This window comes from Myotis nattereri (assembly GCF_964212035.1).
Source record: "Myotis nattereri genome assembly, chromosome: 5".
Lineage (NCBI taxonomy): Eukaryota > Metazoa > Chordata > Mammalia > Chiroptera > Vespertilionidae > Myotis > Myotis nattereri.
Window position 1 is genome coordinate 29,047,525 of NC_138080.1, and position 17,172 is coordinate 29,064,696.

A 17,172-nucleotide genomic window follows, 5' to 3' on the forward strand; every position below is an offset into this window, starting at 1 on the left:
GGAGGGCACGGTTGTTGTTTTCAATCGGGAGGGAGTCGCAGACTCTGAGCTCCAGATCCGGGCGAGTCTTTAGGGACCCAGACTCAAACGGGAGAAGCGGGACTGCCTGGCTTCGGTCAGAGTGAGTGCAGCTTTCTCTCCGAGCTTTGCAGCGGGTGCTGGGACTCAGAGAGGCAGAGCCCCTGGGGACAGGACTGAGAGCCGCCATCACTGCTCTCTCCGGCCCACCCTATTGATACTGTGCGACCCGCTCCGCCCAAGCCCTGCACAAAGGCATTTGCCGGATAGCCTCAGGCAAAGGCTAGATTAGCACCTCCCTAGAGGACAGAAGTTCTCTCACTGCTGACACAGCTGATTCTCATAGCCACTTGGCCTGGAGGTCAAACCCTCCCTGGAATTAGCTACAAGATTTAACTATAAGACTGCGCACAAAGACCACTAGGGGGTGCACCAAGGAAGCATAACAAAATGCGGAGACAAAGAAACAGGACAAAATTGTCAATGGAAGATCTAGAGTTCAGAACCACACTTTTAAGGTCTCTCAAGAACTGTTTAGAAGCCGCCGATAAACTTAATGAGATCTACAAGAAAACTAATGAGACCCTCGATGTTATATTGGGGAATCAACTAGAAATTAAGCATACACTGACTGAAATAAAGAATATTATACAGACTCCCGACAGCAGAACAGAGGAGCGCAAGAATCAAGTCAATGATTTGAAATGCGAGGAAGCAAAAAACACCCAACCGGAAAAGCAAAATGAAAAAAGAATCCAAAAATGCGAGGATAGTGTAAGGAGCCTCTGGGACAGCTTCAGGCGTACCAACATCAGAATTATAGGGGTGCCAGAAGATGAGAGAGAGCAAGATATTAAAAACCTATTTGAAGAAATAATGACAGAAAACTTCCCTCACCTGGTGAAAGAAATGGACTTACAGGTCCAAGAAGCGCGGAGAACCCCAAACAAAAGGAATCCAAAGAGGACCACACCAAGACACATCATAATTAAAATGCCAAGAGCAAAAGATAAAGAGAGAATCTTAAAAACAGCAAGAGAAAGAAACTCAGTTACCTACAAGGGAATACCCATACGACTGTCAGCTGATTTCTCAACAGAAACTTTGCAGGCCAGAAGGGAGTGGCAAGAAATATTCAAAGTGATGAATACCAAGAACCTACAACCAAGATTACTTTATCCAGCAAAGCTATCATTCAGAATTGAAGGTCAGATAAAGAGCTTCACAGATAAGGAAAAGCTAAAGGAGTTCATCACCACCAAATCAGGATTATATGAAATGCTGAGGGGTATCCTTTAAGAAGAGGAAGAGGAAGAAAAAGGTAAAGATACAAATTATGAACAACAAATATGCATCTATCAACAAGTGAATCTAAGAATCAAGTGAATAAATAATCCGATGAACAGAATGAACTGGTGATTATAATAGAATGAGGGACATAGAAAGGGAATGGACTGACTATTCTTGGGGGGGAAAGGGGTGTCGGAGATGCGGGAAGAGACTGGACAAAAATCGTGCACCTATGGATGAGGACAGTGGGTGGGGAGTGATTGCGGATGGTGGGGCGGGAACTGGGAGGAGGGGAGTTATGGGGGGAAAAAAGAGGAACAAATGTAATAATCTGAACAATAAAGATTTAATTAAAAAAAAATAAATAAATAAATAAATAAATAAATAAATAAAAAAAGAAAACAGGGGAAACCTTAAAAAAAAAAATAAAAATAAAAAAAATAAAAAAAAAAAATAAAAAAAAAAAAATGCAGAGACAAAGAAACAGACAAAATTGTCAATGGAAGATATAGAGTTCAGAACCACACTTTTAAGGTCTCTCAAGAACTGTCTAGAAGCCGCCGATAAACTTAATGAGATCTACAAGAAAACTAATGAGACCCTCGATGTTATGATAAAGAACCAACTAGAAATTAAGCATACACTGACTGAAATAAAGAATACTATACAGACTCCCAACAGCAGACCAGAGGAGCGCAAGAATCAAGTCAAAGATTTGAAATGCGAAGAAGCAAAAAACACCCAACCGGAAAAGCAAAATGAAAAAAGAATCCGAAAATACGAAGATAGTGTAAGGAGCCTCTGGGACAACTTCAAGCGTACCAACATCAGAATTATAGGGGTGCCAGAAGATGAGAGAGAGCAAGATATTGAAAACCTATTTGAAGAAATAATGACAGAAAACTTCCCCTACCTGGTGAAAGAAATAGACTTACAACTCCAGGAAGCGCAGAGAATCCCAAACAAAAGGAATCCAAAGAGGACCACACCAAGACATATCATAATTAAAATGCCAAGAGCAAAAGACAAAGAGAATCTTAAAAGCAGCAAGAGAAAGAAAGTCAGTTACCTACAAGGGAGTACCCATACGACTGTCAGCTGATTTCTCAACAGAAACTTTGCAGGCCAGAAGGGAGTGGCAAGAAATATTCAAAGTGATGAATGCCAAGAACCTACAACCAAGATTACTTTATCCAGCAAAGCTATCATTCAGAATTGAAGGTCAGATAAAGAGCTTCACAGATAAGGAAAAGCTAAAGGAGTTCATCACCACCAAACCAGTATTATATGAAATGCTGAAAGGTATCCTTTAAGAAGAGGAGGAAGAAGAAAAAGGTAAAGTTACAAATTATGAACAACAAATATGCATCTATCGACAAGTGAATCTAAGAATCAAGTGAATAAATAATCTGATGAACAGAATGAACTGTTGATTATAATAGAATCAGGGACATTGAAAGGGAATGGACTGACTTTTCTTGGGGGGGAAAGGGTTGTGGGAGATGCGGGAAGAGACTGGACAAAAATCGTGCACCTATGGATGAGGACAGTGGGTAGGGAGTGAGGGCAGAGGGTGGGGTGGGAACTGGAAGGAGGGGAGTTATGGGGGGAAAAAAGAGGAACAAATGTAATAATCTGAACAATAAAGATTTAATAAAAGAAAATGGTAAAATCTGTATAAGGCTATGTCTGAGTTAATTGTATTATGCCAATTCCCTGGTTTTAATAGATACTGTGGTTGTATAAAATGCAATTATTGGGGGAGGGTACACAGGACTTCTCTGTACTATTTTTGGCAATTTCTTGTGAGTCTTAAGCTATTTCTAAATAAAAGGTGATGATGATGATGATGATGATGATGATGATGATGATAGTGGAAGTGGATCTGAGATTCAGCTGGGCCTGTCTGTTCTGTGGAACGGCCTCTGGGTGGCCTGATGCCAGGCCTGAGTGGACGCCTGGACCCCGACCAGCCAAGAATGACCAGGAATCAGGGCGATGAGCAGTCCCCAGACCCCCCACTTTGCCTTGCCAACCCCCTGCCTCCCCCCGCAGGAGCAGGGGGCCCAGACACCTTACATGCTACAAACACCTTTTAATTTAATGGCCCAAACAGCACAAGGAGATTTAGTTTTCTGTAAGATTTGATTCAATTAATTAGTCCCCAAATATCAGCCTATCCAGGCAAGCAAAGGCAAACAGATATAAATCCCAGCCCAGCCTAGCTTCATCTTTTAAAGGCAATTAACTCTTAGTTATTAGCTTTTAATTAGGGAGTAATAATGGCCTCATTAATACACTTTATTATACTTGTCACCAGGCAGCTGTTGCGAACAGACTCCATTATCAGATGGCCGTGGCCCTGATGTCAGCAGCGCTCACCCCAGCTGGGGCCACGGTGCCAGGCGGCCCTGGCCCCGCTCTGGTGCAGGTGGGCCGTCAGCCTCATGGTTCCATCCCTGTGGCCCTTCAGGAGATTACAGGGTCTCCTGCCTCCCACTCCTGTCCCCGAAACAAACCTTGGACGGGTCCTAAAGTTTCCCCACTCTGCATCCTCCCAGTGCTCCCCACTGTCTTCCAGAAAAATGCACAAAAGCAAAGATCTCCCCTGGATCATGGGCCCCACCAGGTCCTGCCCCCACGGCTGCTACTGGCCGCCGGCAATGCCCCCACCTTCCAGGCTTTGTCTCTCCTCTGCTCTACAGCTACGTGCGGGGACCATTGTCCACTGTCCCTCAGAAACCCCTTCAATGTGTCCCCCAAACAGGATAAATATTCACAAACACCGTGGGTATAAATGGCTTCACAGTGGCTTTACTTTCTTTTTGTTTTTAAATATTTTTATTGATTTCAGAGAGGAAGGGAGAGAGAAATAGAAATGATGAGAGAGAATCATTGACCAGCTGCCTCCTGCACACCCCACAGTGGGGATGGAGCCCGCAACCCGGGCAAGTGCCCTGACATGGAATCAAACCGGGACCTCCTGGTTCATAGGTCGATGCCCAACCCCTGAGCCACACTGGCCGGGCTATAGCGGCTTTACTTTCCATCACCAAATGGTCATCAACCAGTGAGCAACTAGTGAGTTGTGACCCAGCGGCACGATGGAATACCACACGGCAGTGAAGAGGAATGCCCTGCAGAAGCCTGCGGCGACATGGGTGAATCTCACCTGCATCGTGCTGAGGGAGGGAAGCCAGACACACATGACTACATTCTGAATAGTCCCACATATAAGAAGTTCTAGAACAGGTAGCACTAATATAATGACAGAAAACAGGTCAGGGGTTCCTCTGAGCGCGAGGGGTTGACAAGGGAATATTCCGGGTGGAGGGAAATGTTCTATATTTTGTTTTGGGCAGTAGTTATTCAAGGGTGGGCACTTGCCAAACTTATGGGGCTGTACAACTTCATACATGTTTATGAAATCTAAATTATGGCTCAATAAAAAATTTGAAAATATCAGATTGGCATTAAAATATGAAGCATGAATAATTAATGAGAGGAAAAGTGTCCACGGTGTAAAGTTAGGTTTCACACAGCTCACAAAAACAGTCACAACCAAATGACTTCCCAGTGGCAGGTAGTACAGATCCCTCGGCTGTGGACTGAACGTTTGTCTCCCCAAAATTCAATTAAATCCCACAAACCAATGTGATGGTGTATGGAGGTGGGGTCATTGGGAGGTGATTAGGTCATGAGGGTGGAGCCCCCATGGATGGGATTAGCGCCCTTAGAACAGACTCCGGAGAGCTGGCTTGCCCGTTCTGCCACGGGAGGACACCGTGAAAAGACAGCGTCTGTGAACCAGGAGGGCTCTCAGCAGACACCTGCTGGCGCCTTGGTCTTGGACCTCCAGCCTCCAGAACCGTGAGAAACACAGCAGGTCCTCGAATAACAGCATTTTGTTCAATTATAACGTTGATGAGATACCACAGGAACTTAACTCTTGTTGATGAGATAACTTGGGGACGTAACTCTTGTTTATGTCAATTATCTATGGTGAACTGGTGTGGGGCGCGGGTACGGTGTTTTGGCCAGGTTCAAGCCTCGGACTAATGGAAGGTCAGGGTCCTCTCATTGCCACATGCAAGTCCCAGCTGGAGGGCAGGGCCCTCCCAGCACAATCATAGCCAACGGCTGTGGCTGTGAGCTTGAACCTATGGTCCGAACACGTGGCCCCACGTGCCTTGTGATAGAGTTTGGGTGCATGTAGTTGAGTGAGGATGAAACTCACGAGAATGCTGTAAGCAACGTGATTGCGCCCCTGCTTTGCCTCGTGGCATCAGCTATAAAATAAAGACACGGCTTGTGGGCGCTGGCGCTGTCTCCTCATCAGGGAGCAGCGTCCCACCGAGACCCAGCTATTATTCTCTTGTCTGTCTTTCCTTAATCCTTTCGCCCCCACCCCCACCCCCCTACTCGGGATCACCCTTGGTCGTGCTGGCGCGGCACAAACTGGCTTCATAATACATTGGTTTTTTTGTTTGTTTGTTTGTTTTTTCCCTTTCTTTAAATATATTTCATTGATTTTACACAGAGAGAGGAAGGGAGAGGGATAGAGAGTTAGAAACATCGATCAGCTGCCTCCTGCACACCCCCAACTGGGGATGTGCCCACAACCAAGGTACATGCCCTTGACCGGAATTGAACCTAGGACCCTTCAGTCCACAGGCCGATGCTCTGTACACTGAGCCAAACCGGCTAGGGCAGCGGTTCTCAACCTGTGGGTCTCGACCCCTTTGGTGGTCGAACGACCCTTTCACAGGGGTCGCCTAAGACCATCCTGCATATCAGATATTCACATTACGATTCATAACAGTAGCAACATTACAGCTATGAAGTAGCAACGAAAATAATTTTATGGTTGGGTCACAACATGAGGAACTGTATTTAAAGGGCCAGAAGGTTGAGAACCACTGGGTTAGGGGCATAATACATTGTTTTGCTTACAGTTGCAGAACCTATCAACAACCTCAAGTGAGGACTTACTGTAAGTATCTGCTGTTGATAAGCCACCTGGGCAATACTGCAACCTGGAAACAGGATGTCAGCGTGAGCGGTGGCCCAGGTCAGCCCAGTGGGGAACGGGGCCGTGTACGCCGGGACCCATCAAGCTGTGAGCGTGAGGATCCTGGCCAGCACCGGAGAGAGTGCGAGCGGAGCGTGCAGAGGCGAGGCTGCGTTGATCAGATCTGTGGTCACTCAAGCCCCAGCCTTGGTGAGCCGGTGGCTGGGAGGTGCTCTTAACAGGTGACAGGGGGTCGCTGGCAGTCTGAGCTGCCAAAAGTATAACAGAACCCAACACAACACTTCGCCAACAAAACACAGTGACCTCTGGGCTCAGCCAAACGTGCAGTTCCGGTATCGAATGGGTAGACTTGATAGCCAGGGACCGAAGCAAACCTGACTCGGAGGCTCATTCTGCACGGTGCTGCTCACGCGAAAGCCGGCTCCGTCCCTGGCGGTGCGCAGGGCCAGCTCATCCCAGAGGGCGAGGGTCCATCGTCAGGTTTTCGGGAATTTGGCAAACAGGTTGTCAAACAGCCATTGGGAAAAGTAAAACATAAAAGCTTATAATTAAATACATTGTATTAAAACTAAAGCTAAATATTCAAAACTCATTGTTTGTGAATTATTTTACTGCATTTGCTATCATCTATGCTCTTGAGGTTTTCTTTATATTTGTTGTATCCCTTTGGTGGCAACATTTTATAATGGTGCACTCCCTGCTTCTCTTTTGAATGCGGCCCTCAGTGACCACACGTGAGTGGCTGGAAATCTGCCTGGTGGGAGTATTTACACCTTGGAAACAGGCAAACACTACCCAGCCAATGAATGAGTGAATGAATGAATGATGTCGGAGACATCTCTCAGGCTCTGGCTTTTATGATTGTAAAATGGCTGCTGTGGCTCCAGCCATCACGCCCCCATTCCATACGGGAGGAAGAGGTAAGAGGAGTGGGAAAAGGGGTGGCACCAGCCCTCACTGTCCCTTCTGTGAGGAAATAAAAACGCTTCCCCAGAACTTCCCAATCACTTATGTCTCATTGCCCAGAACCATGTCACATGGCCGTGCGGAGCTGTAAGGGAGTTTGGGAAGGCAAGTGTTTGATTTCCTGGTCTTTAAAGTAGAGGAAGAGAATGAGGCAGAAGCAGGTAGGGGTTTTCCTGCCATCGCATCTGCCCTGTTTAGTTGCTAAAAACCTTTTTTACGAGGAAGAGGGTCTTTCCAGCGAAGCTTTGTGAGCTGTGAGGAGCCTGGGGAAGGGGGTGAAGTCAGTCCTGAAGGCCCATCAGCCTGGGGACAACCGGGAGGAACCACTCCTACACAAATGCAAGGTGGGCTCAGCCACAGCCTGTGCACACCTTTCCACACTGGGGGGGCGGGGAGGGGTGGCTGCCCTGCGATGTCCCTTCTGGAACGCAGCAATGAAGCACAGGTGGTCATGGCCACAGGCCCAGCACCCTCCTCAGCGAGGGACAAGCTGGCAGCAGCGGCGATTTTGCGCTGTTTGCTGAGGGAAGCGGGTGTTCCCGGGGAGGGCGCGCACGCAATTTTGAAACAAATTTTGGGATACATTTTTTGGTGACGCCGATCACTCCACCCAGGTCCACGGCCATTATCTCAGACAGCTGCTCGTGGGGCTGCGCTGGGCGTGTGGCAGGGAGGCGTGCCGCCCTCTGGCAGCCTGGGGTGCCCTTTGGGCTGACATGCCTCCCTTGGAGAGCAAATTGGGTTTCCTTAAGAAAACTGCGCTTTTGTACAAATGGTGCCGTCGCCCGGGGTCTGACCCGTCGGTGACACAGACGATTTTCGTTTCCCGTTGGAGCATGAGAGGGAAGCTTCGTCGCAGGCATGTGTCAAACCTGGATCCAGGGCTTCAGCAGACGCCCTGTGGGATGCTCAGTGTTAGGGCAGCCAAGGAAGCGCGCAGTGTGGCTGCCTCCCCACGCGGGATGGCCCTCCTTACAGGCCTCTGGCAAGACAGGTCTGCATGCTCTGGGTCTTAGTTTGAACGGATATGAAGTCATCAGCCACTTGCCGCGGCTTTCACTGCACAGTGATCGCGGGCTTGGCTTTTCTAATTTCCCAGAATCAGGGGAAGAGTCGGCCTGGGGGTGGTCCCTGACTCACGACTCAGCAAGCGACACTGAGCTGGATGGATCGAGGGGCGAAGGATTGAACATCGCATCAAGGGGCAATGGTCACTGGGAACTTTTTAAATAATTCGTTTCAAGATGGTCTGACAAAGCGCTTTTAATCATATGAAGGGGTGCTCAGCTTATAAGAGGAATGAACGTTTAAACCATGATCAGACATGGCTTTGCGATAATCCAATAGACAAAGATCACAGGCTGGTTATAGCTTATGTCCTGAAGGGTAAGGGGACGTGGCACTCTCGCCATCGCACAGCGGGGCCCAGAGGCATTGGGGGTGACATCTGGCTGCAGGAATTCAAAGTCAAATTATAGGTGCTTCCACCCCAAAATCCCCGCCCCGCGCCCCCCCCCCCCCACACACACACACTCTTTTAAAAGAAATTTATTCTAGAAAAATATGCATTCAAGAAACCTGCTTGGCTGTCGCATTGTCCCTAATGGAGACATTTTGGAAATAACTTTAGCGTCCATCAATAGGGTACTGATTAAACAAATTACAGTCCATCTGTACAATGGAATATTACTTTTTACCCAAGAACAGGGCCATTCTGTGTGCAGAAATGTGGACGCCTCTCCAACCAGGCATTCACGCCCCTGCTCCACCCTAACTGTCCCTTTTCAGGGTCACAGAAACCTCCGCTGACCCCTAAGAATGGTCTCTTCTTTCCTTCCACCAGCCCAGGCCCCATCATCGCCTGCCTGGATCAGTGCAGCCCCCTCCACCCGGGCCCAGCCCTTCCCTCCCCTCCTGTCCTTGCCCCACACAGCCTGTCCGCCACCACAGCCACCAGAGGGCACAGTGAGCACCTGAATATAAGCCCTCCAGGGCTCCCACCTGCCTCATGGGTGAGAGCCCAAACTCTCCCCACAGCCCTCAAGGCCCTGCATGACTTGCCCCCTTTACCCCTCCACCTCCTCCCTCTCCCCCCTCCTGCTCCAGCCCCACGACCCTCCTCACTGTTCCCCCAGGCACGGTTCCACCCCAGGACCTTTGCACAGGCTGTGCGTTCCCCTCGGAGCTCTCTTTTCCCAGATGTACACTGACTCACTCCCTCACTTCCTTCAGGTCTTTGCTCAAACGTCACCTTCTGAGCGAGATCCTGAACACCTTACATAAAATCGCACCCCAGCCCCCATTTCTTTTTTTCACGTACATTTACAGTCTCCTAACCGGCTCCGGAGTGGGACTGTTTGTCCTGTCCGCCGCCCCTGAGGGACTGAGAGCCCCCGGGCAGGGACAGTGTTAGCCCGTCTTCTTCCCCGTGCAGCTCAGGCTCCGGAACAGAGCCAGGACAACAAAGCACTCCGTCGGCGTTTGCTGAGTGACTGGATGTGAACTCCTGCCCTTTCTTCCCTCCTATTTGTCCATCAAACTGATCTGTAGAAAGGGCAGTCCCTTCTCCCCAGCCTACTTACTTTAATCCTCACCCAAGGATATGTTTTTTGTTTGTTTTGGTTAATCCTCACCTGAGGATATTTTTTCCATTGCTTTTCAGAGAGAGTGAATGGGTGGGGGGAGGAGAGAGAGAGAAACATCGATGTGAGAGAGACACATTGACTGTCTCCCACAGGTGCCTCGACCAGGGACATGGAGTGAACTTGCAACTCAGGTACATGCTCTTTTTTTTCCCCCCCAACCGTCAGAGCTTTTATTTTAATTTACAAATTTCACATTTTTACAAGAAACAGCTCAGGTACATGTTCTTGACTGGGAGTTGATGCCATCGCCCTTCCGGTGTGTGGGCCAATGCTCTAACCACTGAACCCACCGGCCAGGGTAAGAATATGTTTTCATTGATTTTCTTGTCTTTCTTTCTTTTTTTTTAGAGAGAGAGAGAGGAAGAGAGAGAAACATCGATGTGAGAAAGAAAAAAAAAAAAACACTGATCAGTTGCCTCATGTACGTGTGCCCTTACTGGGGATCAAACCCGCAACCTTTTAGTATACGGGATGACGCTCCAACCAACCGAGCCCCCCAGCCAGGGCTCCCCCAGCCCATGTACTTATCAATTCAATTGTTTGTAGCAATTTGTATATGTTATTCTATTGGTTATATCTCAATACTGTAATTTATCTTGTTCAAATTTTTTTAGCCTTGGCTTAGGTTTGGGTCCTGTGTTTTTCTACGTCTGTATCCTTTTTTTTTTTTTTTTTTTTTTTAGTATTCCCTAACTTGTTTTCTCTGACTCAGAGGAACCTGGATCTATCACCTACAATCTATTTACTCGTTTGTCCAACCCCAGGACTCACCCAAAGTAGCTCCGGCGTGGCTGCCGGAGAGAACCAGTTCCTAGCGTGGGTGCGGGCTGGTGTGTAAGGATCTTTGTCTGAAGCCTAACAGGATCCAGTCAGAACACCGTTTCCAAAGCCCCCAGACCAGCTTCTCTCTCTCCTCTCCCTCTCGGTGGCACAGTTGGGTTCACACATTGCTGTCTACTTTCCATGGGGCCCACCGCACCCTGGTTGATTTCAGTTACGGTTGGAGGAACGTGAAACAAGACTATGCGCGTAAGAGCTCAGCACATGCCAAGGGGACAAGACCTTGTCCTTCTGCTCGAGGCGCTCGTGGCCACGGGGGGGGGGGGGGGGGGGGATGGTGGGGGGGTGGGGGAGGGGATGGGGGGGCCAGTCGTGGGACCAGGCAGTGACATCAGGGTCATTAGGTCCGTGATGGGGGAAGGATGCTCGAGTGGCCTGGGGGCCCCCCAAACATACACCAGGTGCTAATTCCTAGACCTAATTCCTAGACCTGAGACAATGACCTTATTTGGAAAAAACAAAAAACATCTTTGCAGATGTAATCAAGGGTCTTGAGATGAAGAGAATGTTCTGGATTATTCAGGCAGGCCCCAAATCCAGTGACGGGTGTCCTTATACAAAGCAGGTTGAGAGACACTGGAGACAGCGAGGAGACACAGAGCCGGGGAGATGGCCACGTGGAGAACGCAGACCCTGCAGCAATGCGGCCACCAGCCATAGGTCACCGGGGCCACCAGAAGCTGGGAGAGGCGAAGGGACCCTCTCCTGGAGCCTCTGGCGGCGTGCAGCTTGGACACCTGGCTCTCGGGACTTCTGGCCTCCAGGATGGGGAGAGAACGTCTGCTATGTTAAGCCACCAGCCCCAGGAAGCTGCTGGGACACATCTGTCTGTCCCCTGGGGAGCAGCAGGATGGATGCCACCCCAAGGAGTCACCAGGCACCCCGATACTCACTCTTCCCTGCCTCGCCTGGCCGTGTGTCACCCCTCATGCTGCCCCTGACAGCAAATAATTCTTATTTTCTCCATTAACAGAGCAAAAGTGCCAAGTATATCTAATCCACAAATCATGCTCCCTGGGGAGGGTGCCAGGGCTCCCCATGGTCTCACTGGGACAGGGTGCCCTGGGGACGGGAGGCACAGCTGGCGAGGGGGAGTGGGGTGGGAACAGACACACAGACTTCAGCACCACCCACCACCGGCCTGCAGGGGCTAACGGAGGCCCTAACCCTTTTCTGTGCGGGTTGACGGTGGTCACCTGGGGTGGGGCAGCCTGCAGGGCTGGGACACCTGACAGGTTTGGTTCCTTGCCAGCAGTGAGCAGGACCAGCTGAGGTGGCAGAGCTGTGGAGGGCGGAGCCCCAGAGGATGGGTGATGGATGAGTGGAGGGTCCCTGGTCAGTCTTCTCTTTCTGCCATGCTTCCTACGGGGGGAAGTGCGCTAGGAATGAGGGAGCTTTGAGAGATGAGGTGGGTCTGGCATGAGGGCTGCCCCATGGGAGAAAGATGTCAGGCACCCAGCAGGTGTGGAGGCAGCCACCTCCACTTTAGGTCTGGGATGAGGACCATTTTTTTGGTAAAGGGTCAGATGCTAAACATGTCCGACTTTTGGGGCCAGGGGGTTCTCAGTTGCTACTGCTCAGCTCTGCTGTTGTGGAGTGGAAGCGCCATAGATGATGCTAAATGAGTGGGTGTGGCTGTGCTAATAAAGGTTTATTTATAAAAACCAAGTGGAGGGCCTGCCTGGTTTTTCTCAGTGGTTGGAGCAGTGGTGCACAGACGGAAGGTTCCTGGGTTCAATTCCCAAAGGCACGTGTGGGAGGCAACCCATGGATGTGTCTCTCGCACATGGATGTTTCTCTTCCCCTTTCCCCCTTCTACCTCCCTTCCACTTTCTCTAGAAATACTCGGGTAAAGATGAAAACAAAACAAGAACAAATGGAGGGCTAGGTTTGGCCCGAGGGCTTCGGTTGCTGGGCCCAGGAAGACGGGGCTCTGGACGCAGTGTGCCCCTGGCCCGTCTTTCGGATAGGACACCCCCTGAAGGGTTGGATCTGGTTAAACCTCACCTCCTAAGACGTCTCCCCCACATCCTAGTGTCCAGGACCTCCACCACCCCCACCTTCTCATCCTTCAGGGTGTATGTCAGAGATTTATGGTCCCTGACATTTCCGTCCTCTGCCTGCTCTCCTGAACTCTAAACCCCACAAAAGCAATGGCTGTGTCTCCCTTTTGTTCAGCCAGCTCCTCAGGTCCTGGCACAGGGCAGGTGCGCAGGAATATTTGCTGCCAGAATAAATGAGTCAAACTCTAGTGCTGAGCGCAGGGCCCGTAGGCTCCACATGGCTGCACCGTGGGCCCAGCCAGGTGTCTCGGCCCTGGCTGCAGACCATGAGGGCCTGTCGCACACACCTCCCTGTTTTACGATGTTTCAGAGAATGCTGGTAACGGCGGCCAGCTGCTGCCGTGCCAACCACCTGGGTCTGCTCTCTGCGGCCCCCACCCCGGGGCTGAGGACTGAGTGTGCCCATCAAGCTCTGGGCAGGCTCAGAGGACACTGACCTGTCTAGTCAGTGATGCAGAGGCCCCTGTAGCAAATGGGGAAACTGAGTCCTGGTGCTGTTGAAGGCTGCTTCTCTCTGAAAAGAAGGGTCTGAGATGTCGGGTGAGGGTGCCTGTGGCTGGATGGAAACGTTATCAAAGGAAATCTCTGCTCAGGACACAATTGCCTTGCAAGGACACCCGTTCTGCAGAGGAAAAGCCGAGGCTCAGAGAGGGGTACCCCCATGTCATAGGCTGCTCCTCCTCACCATCCTGCACGAACACCCTGGGCCCAGTTCTGAGTCCATCCTCACCAGTCCCATAAACATACCACCTTTGAGCTGACATCTAAAGGCCCTGCCCTGGCCCCAAACTCACGTCTCTTCTCGTGGGGGCTCTCTCCCCAGCCTCAGCCTCTGCACGAGCTGCCCCATTCCAGCTCATGGCAATGCCATCTTCCCAGGTGCTCAGCGCTGTTCCCTCCCGCTGATCCCCAGCTCCCACCCTCACCCTCCAGGCTGTCCTCCCTGCAGCAGCCAGAAGGCGCCTGTGAGCACCCAAGCCAGGTTCCATCCCTCCTCAGCCCACTGCCCTCCAGGGCTCCCACCTCCCTTGGGATAAAGGAATATGTGCTCCCTGGGACCCACATACCCTACATGATCTGCCCCCATCACCTCCTTGCTCTCACACCCCCCCCCCTCCCGCCCCGCCGCCCCCCTCGCTCACTCTGCTCCAGCCACATAGGCGTCCTGGCTGCTTTTCCAACATGTCGGCAGTCCTGCCCCAGGACCTTTGCATGGGCTGTCCCCATGGCTCACTTTCTCATCTCCTTCAGGACTCGTGTGTAAAAATATGACACTAGTAACAGCACATCCTACCATGCCCCCCTTCGCTCTTCACAGCACAGCTGACGTCCCATACGTTTTGCTTACTGTCTGCCTCTCACTGGTGGCAGCTTGAGGGCCAGGATCGGATCTGCTGTGGGTGCTGTTTCCCAGTACTTGTGAGAGGAGTGACATGTTCATGAATGCCAGGGGCCCAGACTCACCCCAGGGCCAGGAGACCCGCTGTCTTTCATGCCCAATAGACGCCCACCACTCAGGTGTCACGGGAAAGGGGCAGAGGCTGAGAAGGCAGTAGGAGAGGGCAGCCATCTTCTCCAAACAAGAGAGGGGTCAAAGCCAGAGGGTGCTGCTTGACTGTCCGCAGAGGGGGCCCACTGCCACAGCCACCTCAGCCACCTGCCTGAGGGGCCAGAAAGCCTTGCGAGAGGAATGTGTGCAGATACAACCTGTGGACATCAGCGTGGGGAGCCCTCCTCCCTGGGGGCTGCGAGCTGAGGGGCCAGGCCACTGGGGAGACCGCCTTCCTGTCGCCCAGGCACCACTCAGAAATGAAGACACACCAACGACATGGACCTGTAATCGCAGTGCTCATGAGCCTTTAATTCATTATGAACCTAGAGGCAGGGAAATTCGGCAAAAAATACAGCACATCCTTAATCCTGGGTCGGAAAAAAATGAGGGTGGGTGGGGTTTCTGTTTTTGCACATAGACATATATCTTTGTGGGAAATGTGTTTCTCTTTGCTGTGCGGCGACCTGTCTGCACAAGTCATCTCGGAACCCATGACAGGGGCGCGACCCAGAGACCCCGCCACGGGGCTGGCTCTCCCTCAGACCCCCAGGACCCCATGGGCCACAGAGTGTCTGCCTGCTTCTTTTTATTTTCTTTACAATATAAATAGCATTTTCAAACTACATATGAATACAGAGATGGCGCCACCAGGCGGGGCTGCTGCATGCAGAGGGAGACCCCCACATCTCGGCTGACTCCCCTCAGTCCCTCCCGCCCCGCCCACACGGACAACTGCCCTCCTCCCCCCACCAAGGGAATGAAAGGTTCTTGGCTCATTTACATACTCTCCATTTTCCTTAAATAGTTTTCTCTGGCCTGGTAAGCGTTAGAACACTTTTTTTTTTTTTAATTAAAAAAATGTATACACGTAAATGACGCTGTCAGTCCTGCAGGGAGAGGGCACGGCAGGGATGGAGAGCGCGGAGCCCTTCCCGAGCTCGCGGGAAAGTGTTTCTCTCCTAAGTCCACCCACCACTCGTCAGGGGCAGATTCCTTCACACTGAAAGCAGCGATGGCCTCTCCCTCTCTTGCTCACTCTCCCAGACACACGGGTCACAGAAAGGACCGAGGACGCTGCCAGCCCCTCGGGGTCCCAGGAAGCCCTCCCCATGCCCCTTCCCCATGTAGGGCTGCAGCCAAAGCAGGGGCACCAGGAGCCTGGGGACACAGGCTGGACTTGGGCCACCTGGAGGCCTGATTCGGCTCAGTGTCCTCCCTCCCCGGAAGCCGGGCGCCCATCTGCTCCGCTGCAGGCCACCCACACTAGGGCTCCCTCCCCTGAGCAGGCTGAGGGACTCCTGGGTGGCACCAGGGGCATTCCGTCTGCACAGAGCCCCCTCGCATACTGCAGGCCTCACTGTGGAATGGTTCTCACGGGGGAAGAAGCAAAAGATGGAACAAACCAGAAGAGATTGTTTATTTGCAAAGGTGCTCAGACAGGAGGGAGGCTCCTAGACACCGTGGCCAGCACTTGGCCACTACAAGGTCCTCCAACCTCCTCCTGTCCCTCCTCCTGCCTGGCCAGAGAGGGGCTGGCACTGTGGCCAGCTGCGCAGACAGACCTTCACAAAGTCAGGGAGAGAGCAGAGTGACAGGGCATGGCCTGTCGCTGGGTGTCATCCCCCCTCCAGGCCTCACCGCACTTCCCTGCCTGCTCACAGAGGAGTAAGATCTTAAAATAACAACAAACAAAAAAATGAGATGCTTTTGTCTCCCTCAGCACGTCTTGGTTCTAATAAAAAGAATATTTTTTGTTTTGTTTTTAAAGCCACAAATCTACAAAACAACTTTAGGGACTTTTTTCCTCTTCTTTGTTTTCCTTTTTTCTTGAGTTTTTTAAACAATAAGTATTTATAGAAAGAGCCTCACAAAGGAGATTTATGTACAGGAGTCACAATCTCAAAGGCTGCTCAGGAGGCAGGCAACGCAGTAGCACCTTTTCGAGAAGAAGAGCTTACGTGGTTTACGAATCTGAGTAGTAGGGGTGGCGCGAGCCCCAGCCGATGCCCCCAGAGCCGGCATGGCCCCACTCCCTGAGTCTGGGCCCTGCAGCATCCTGCTTGTTCCTGTCCCCGCAGAGCATGGAGGTAGCCTCTCGGGGCGGGGAGGCGAGGACAGGAATTCACAGCAAGCAAATGCCCGGGCCCGCTGCCGCCTGCTTTGCTGGGCCGAGGGGTGGCTGGGCGCTGGCTGGCTGTCCTAGAAGGGGGCTCTGGGCCGGCACTGGGCCTGCAGAAGGCTCTCCATGAAGGCCAGGTAGTCTGGGTTCCGCCCCGAGTCCTCGGCGGCACGCGCAGTGCCCACTCGCGGGCGCTTGGCGGCCTTCACCTCCTCTCCAGGGAAGGCGCTTTCCTGCGGCGCCCCGGTGCTGACTGACTGTGGGGACCAGACAGCACAGGAGTTAGTGCAGAAGGGGGTGTCATGGACTGAAGGTTTATGTCCCCAAATTACTGTGTTGAAGCTCTCTCCACCAGTGTGATGGTATTAGGGGTGGGGCCTTTGGGAAGGCATTAGGCCATGATGGTGAGACCCTTTGAGTGGGATTAGAACCCTTACAGAAAGGACCCCAGAGCACGCGCTGTGCGGCTCAAGTGCTCTTCCCCCCTGCCCCCCGCAACACACACACAAGAGGACCCCAGAAGGGGGCTGGCTGTGAACTAGGAAGTGGGTCTCACCAGACACCAGATCTTCCAGCACCTTGATCTTGGGCTTCCCACTTCCAGGACTTTGGGAAGCAATGTCTGTGGTTTAGGCTGCCCAGTCCGT

The 17,172-nt window shown here is 51.5% G+C and overlaps 1 protein-coding gene across 3 annotated transcripts in view; it reads right to left on the minus strand.

The window, feature by feature from the left end:
• Positions 1–17,172, minus strand: part of KDM4B (lysine demethylase 4B) — a 254,493-nt gene that overhangs the window by 106,580 nt on the left and 130,741 nt on the right. For 2 of the 3 annotated variants that reach the window (XM_081091513.1, XM_081091512.1), the window contains one exon: positions 14,690–16,782. The exons of the other annotated variant lie outside the window; for it this stretch is intronic. In XM_081091513.1, the coding sequence (XP_080947639.1) occupies positions 16,606–16,782 (177 nt within the window). In that variant the 3' untranslated portion in view covers positions 14,690–16,605. Of the gene's footprint in view, positions 1–14,689; positions 16,783–17,172 lie in introns of those variants that run through there. 3 annotated transcript variants of the gene reach the window in all.